The sequence below is a fragment of the Staurois parvus genome, unplaced genomic scaffold (genome assembly GCF_062004578.1).
Source record: "Staurois parvus isolate SC_StPar_1 unplaced genomic scaffold, SC_StPar_1.0 ptg001478l, whole genome shotgun sequence".
NCBI classification, from domain to species: Eukaryota; Metazoa; Chordata; class Amphibia; order Anura; family Ranidae; genus Staurois; species Staurois parvus.
In genome coordinates this window covers 502,715-508,134 of record NW_028319274.1, presented here as the reverse complement: position 1 = coordinate 508,134, position 5,420 = coordinate 502,715, and the positions used below count along the sequence as shown (strand labels likewise).

Here is a 5,420-nt window from a genome sequence, read left to right as displayed (position 1 = left end):
TAGATGCAAACTGTCTGTGTCCATGGCTGGTCGGAGTCTCTAATTGCATGTAACCAGTCAGACGACCGGCCATTGATCTGTAGGGAGCACCCAAATCTGGCCATGCCACTGCTGCATGTAGCTATGTTTCTGACTGATGTGCACTCTGATTTAAGATGGGACCCTGACATAAGGAGGCTTTGATATATAGGGGGACTCTAATGGGGACCCTGATGTAAGATGGGACCCTGATATAAGGAGGCTTTGATATATAGGGGGACTCTAATGGGGACCCTGATGTAAGATGGGACCCTGATATAAGGAGGCTTTGATATATAGGGGGACTCTAATGGGGACCCTGATGTAAGATGGGACCCTGATATAAGGAGGCTTTGATGGGGATGCTGATATATAGGGGGACTCTAATGGGGACCCTGATGTAAGGTGGGACCCTTATATAAGGAGGCTTTGATATATAGGGGGACTCTAATGGGGACCCTGATGTAAGATGGGACCCTGATATAAGGAGGCTTTGATATATAGGGGGACTCTAATGGGGACCCTGATGTAAGATGGGACCCTGATATAAGGAGGTTTTGATATATAGGGGGACTCTAATGGGGACCCTGATGTAAGATGGGACCCTGATATAAGGAGGCTTTGATGGGGATGCTGATATATAGGGGGACTCTAATGGGGACCCTGATGTAAGGTGGAATTCTGATGGGGACTCTGGTGTAAGCTGGGCTCCGATGGAGACCCTTATGGAAGAGGGAACTTTCATGGAGAGTCTAATGTAAGGAGAGATTTTGTTGTGTTTTAATGAAGTGCTCTCTCTTTTGTTCTGAATCATATAATGCCAATTGCCCCCCAAAAAATCCTATCAAAACATATTCACTCGTTTTCTATTAATTTTTTTTTTGGCCCACAAATATTTACAAAATATACCATATGGCCCTCTTACAGTAAACTTTGGAGATTTCTTATGCCATCTACGCTGCCAGCGCAATGCTAGTGCCAGACCCGGCTATAGTACTCCTCAACAAAAGTCCACTTAAAATGACTCTTTCGCAGCTTAAGTTATTGTTATGCGTTGCCTTGAACCAGATCATAGCTAAGGCATGGAAATACCCAATCTATGTCTCCCAGAGGTGAAGCTTAGGATAATGCAATTTATCATCCATAGCAAAATAGAGGCCACTCTGCTTGACCAGATACCTAATGATCTGAAAATTTGGCAACCATGGGTGGACAATTACCTGCCACGGAACATCGACTGGTCACTTCTGGAATCCTGATGGTACAGGCGTGAGTCTCCTGGCCATAATCATATCTGATGACTGGTTCGCTGCTCCAAACCATTGGACCCCAGATTCTCCTCCTTCTCCCTCTCTTCTTTCTCTTTTCTATCCTGTTTACCCGAATTGTGAAAGCCTGCTTGGTTGTTTCTTATTTTTAGCATAATAGAGCTTTTAAGTGTGCTCATCCCCGCCGGGTTATAAACACGTATTTTATGTACCTCTATTTTGATAATTGGCTCTGGTTTATAAGGTATCTCGGACAGGGCTGTATTTACCACAAGGCAAAAAAGGCATTTGCCTAGGGCAGCAATTTTCAGGGGGGGCAGCACTGCCCCTTGGAAGAAGGGGCGGAAGAAGGAACACCTGGGGACCAGGTGGGATTCGAGAGAGGCTGAGGGCTGCTTGACGGTGTATGCAGAGTCTGACTCATTCCAGGGGATGTCTGGAGCTGTGAAGATGAGTGTCTTTCTCTCTCTCGCTGGGGGGTTGGGTGGCCGGTGGTTGGACAGTGGTGGTAGTGGAAGGCTTTCTCGGGTGGGGGACGTGGGGTTTCATGACGGTGTATGCACAGCCCGACTCTTGTTCTCGGGGATGTCTGGAGCTGTGAAGATGAGTGTCTTTCTCTCTCTCGCTGGGGGGTTGGGTGGCCGGTGTATGGACAGTGGTGGTAGTGGAAGGCTTTCTCGGGTGGGAGACGTGGGGTTTCATGACGGTGTATGCACAGCCCGACTCTTGTTCTCGGGGATGTCTGGAGCTGTGAAGGTGAGTGTCTTTCTCTGTGGGGCAGTGGTAATGGAAAGCTCGAGTGGAGGCAGGGGTGTTCTTGGTCAATGTCAGGCTCTTTCTTCAGGGGGGGTGCCAATTTTTGTGTTGCCTAGGGCAGCACAATACCTAAATACACCACTGATCTCGGAGCTGTATTGTTTATAAGTCTTGTTCTGTATTTCCTCGGGTTATACCTTATATGATGTCGCACATTGAATGTAATCAGTTTGTTGTATCCAATTCCTTAAAAGCAGTAAAAATTTTGAACACGAAAACATTGGAGATTTCCTGATATAGAATATTCAATCTTTGCATTTCTGCATTGTGATTTAGCTCTAGGTGTGGTTAGTCTATCTGTATAAAATATTTCCCAATACCTTAGATTGTACGCCCCTTGATGGTCAGGGACTGATGTGAATGTACAATATATATGTAAAGCGCTGCGTAAATTGACGGCGCTATATAAGTACCTGAAATAAATAAAAAAAATACACATAACTCCAACTCCTAATTTCTGATACCTCTGCCCACACACCCACTCAGTCCATGTAACATGATATAGAACAGGTGTCCCCCAAACTGCGCCGGTGGGCATATGCATAGGAATGCATCTGACCTGTAGCTAGGGCCTGGTCTTACTTTCACTTGCGTTTCTGCTTTGTGAAATCTTGTTCTAGGTGTGGTTAGTATATCTGTATAAAATGTTTCACAAAACACACATAACTCCAAATCCCGGTGAAACAGAAGAGAGAAAACGTTCGCAGCAGAGAAGCATCAACTATGGCAATACTGCGGTCTTCAGGAGACGTCAGGAACGTGGAGCTTCAGAGCTCTTTCAGCTCAAAAGGAAGTCCAGTCCACTTTGTAGAGGGCAAACTTTTATCTATCAAGAAGGTTTATAACATCTTGACCAAAAAAGGCACAGGACTTAATGAAAGCGGGAAGAAAATGTTAGAAACCCTGAAAAATATGAAACCACATAGTTTTAAACACATTCAACAAGAGTTTCCAGTCTATCATCTACAGCATGTCACTCACATGTCCTCTATGGATGGAATTTATGATGAGGAGCGTTTCAAGACATCCATGCGAGCCTCTCGTCCTGAATTTCAAGACCTTTTATTCTGGAGTGCAGACATTGCACCAAAAGACATTAGGGAGGCACGTAAAGAGTCATGTATGGAAGCGAAGGAGGTGCTGCCAACATGGACAGCTAAAAAATATGGGAAAAAAATTACAGCTCAATTTGCCAACTCTCCAGCTTTTGATCAATCTGCTTCACGGTATGGTAACTTCAAGTTCTCCTTCCAGTTATCTGATCTTCTGTCCCTGTACCAGACTCAGCACTGTGGGGGTGAAAAGCCACTGCTGAGAATTCTGGGTACTGATTTGTACAAACAGGAGATTGTGCATTTTATATTAGTGCACAGCCCTGACCAGAGACATAAGTTCAGGAACCTCCCAATGATGTCAACTGTCAATCATGGCTTTGTCTACCTGAGGAATACAACAGTGTATTGGAGACCACAATCCACCTCCATTTTCCTCAATGTGAAGATTGCTGAGGATCCTGGCCTAAACACATGCTACCTACAATGTACTCATTATAAAAAGAAAGGCTATTGTTTTCATACCAGAGATGAAGAGCATAAGGTGCTAAGTGTGTGGAACCATCTGGTGTTTGCATTCCATCTTCCTAATCACCATGGCCTAGAGATCAAGAAAGAGCCACTTCTAAAGAGCCTGACAGCCTGCGCTATAGCTGACTCAGCTTTGCTCGAAGAGTGGAAATGCCAGGAGGTAGAAGAGGCCAAGGATATTATCCGTAAAAAGAAGAGAGATTTTAGGAGCCAACAGAGAAAGAGAAGTTCTCAAGTCCTAAATGGTAGAAGTAACCTGCAAACCTAGTATTCTTAGAGCTATGTTAAACATGAATATACTCTGATTAAATGAGGCAGGGTTCAGGCTAATAATATGCCAACAAAAAAGTCTGTCTTCCATAACACAAATGACCCGTAAAGAATGCTACTTGAGAAATAAATAGGTATACTGTAGCTAGTAATGGTTACTTTCAGCTGGACTTGTTTGGTAATTTGGGAGAAATTTGGTTGCTTATCTAATCTACTACTTTGGCTCTAGAACAGTTTTTCTCAACCAGGGTCATGTGACACCTTGGGGTGCCATCTGGGTTCCTGCAGAGTGCCACAAATACAGGACCAAGTTAGCCCTGGATCAGCATCGTTAGTTGCCATCATGCCGGTTGGCCGCCAGCACCTCAACAATCCATGACACCCTAGGGCCAGGATGTACAACATCATTTGTGTCTATGATGATGGTGTCCAGCTCGTTTGCACCATGGTAATGCATGACTCTGATCCAGGACAAACAGCATGCAGGTCCACACTCAGCATTCAGGAGAATATGGAAGTCTTCTTCCCAGGGGCGGACTGACCATTTGAGCACTCGGGCACAGCCCGAGGGCCCGAGGTCAATAGGGGGCCCCATGAGATGCACCTGGTACCTTTCATTGGCTTTTTCATAGGCTTTTTTGGGTGTGGGCCCCATGATCCCCTAGTGCCCGGGGGCCCCATGAGTTGTCAGTCCGCCCCTGCTTCTTCCATGTATAGGGGAGACTCCAATGTATAAAAAGGGGCTCCGACATCATTTACCTCTGATGTAAATTGGAAACTCTGATGTAAATGGACAAATTTGATGTGGGGGGGCCTGATGTGAAGAGGGGATTTTGATATGACGGGGACCTCTGATATGATGGGGGCTTTTGATGCGGTGGGGTACCCCTGATGTGAAGGAGACTTCTGATGTGATAAGGGGACCTCTGATGTGATGGGGTACTTCTGAAGTGAAAGGGACTTCTGATGTAATGGGGGACCTCTGTAGTGAAGGGGATTTGTGATGTGATTGGGGTACCTCTGATGTGATGGGGTACCTCTGAAGTGAAGGGGACCTCTGAAGTAAAGAGGGCTTGTGATGTGATTGGGGTACCTCTGATGTGATGGGGTACCACCAGGGGCGGACTGACCATTTAGAAACTCGGGCACTGCCCGAGGGCCCAGGGTTAGTAGGGGGCCCCATGAGATGCCCCGGTACCTTTTTCATAGGCTTTTTTGAGTTTGGGCAAGGACACAGGGGCCCCATGATCCCCTATTGCCCGGGGGCCCCATGAGTTGTCAGTCCACCCCAGGGGGTTCTGATATGACTGGCTACCTTTGAAGTGAAGGGGGCTTTTGATGTGATGGGGTACCTCTGATGTGATGGGGTACCTCTGAATGGATGGGAGTTCTGATATGATGGGGTACCTCTGAAGTGAATCTGGCTTGTGATGGGAGGACCTCTGATATGATGGGGTACCTCTGA

The 5,420-nt window shown here is 46.2% G+C and overlaps 1 protein-coding gene across 1 annotated transcript; it reads left to right on the top strand.

Moving 5' to 3' along the window:
* The first annotated feature begins 2,793 nt into the window (after positions 1 to 2,793).
* On the top strand, positions 2,794 to 3,953 carry LOC149435766 (uncharacterized). Its single transcript, XM_089662459.1, has one exon. It carries the CDS (start codon positions 2,826 to 2,828, stop codon positions 3,951 to 3,953), a length of 1,128 nt encoding a protein of 375 aa, XP_089518585.1. The 5' UTR covers positions 2,794 to 2,825.
* Positions 3,954 to 5,420: the final 1,467 nt, after the last annotated feature.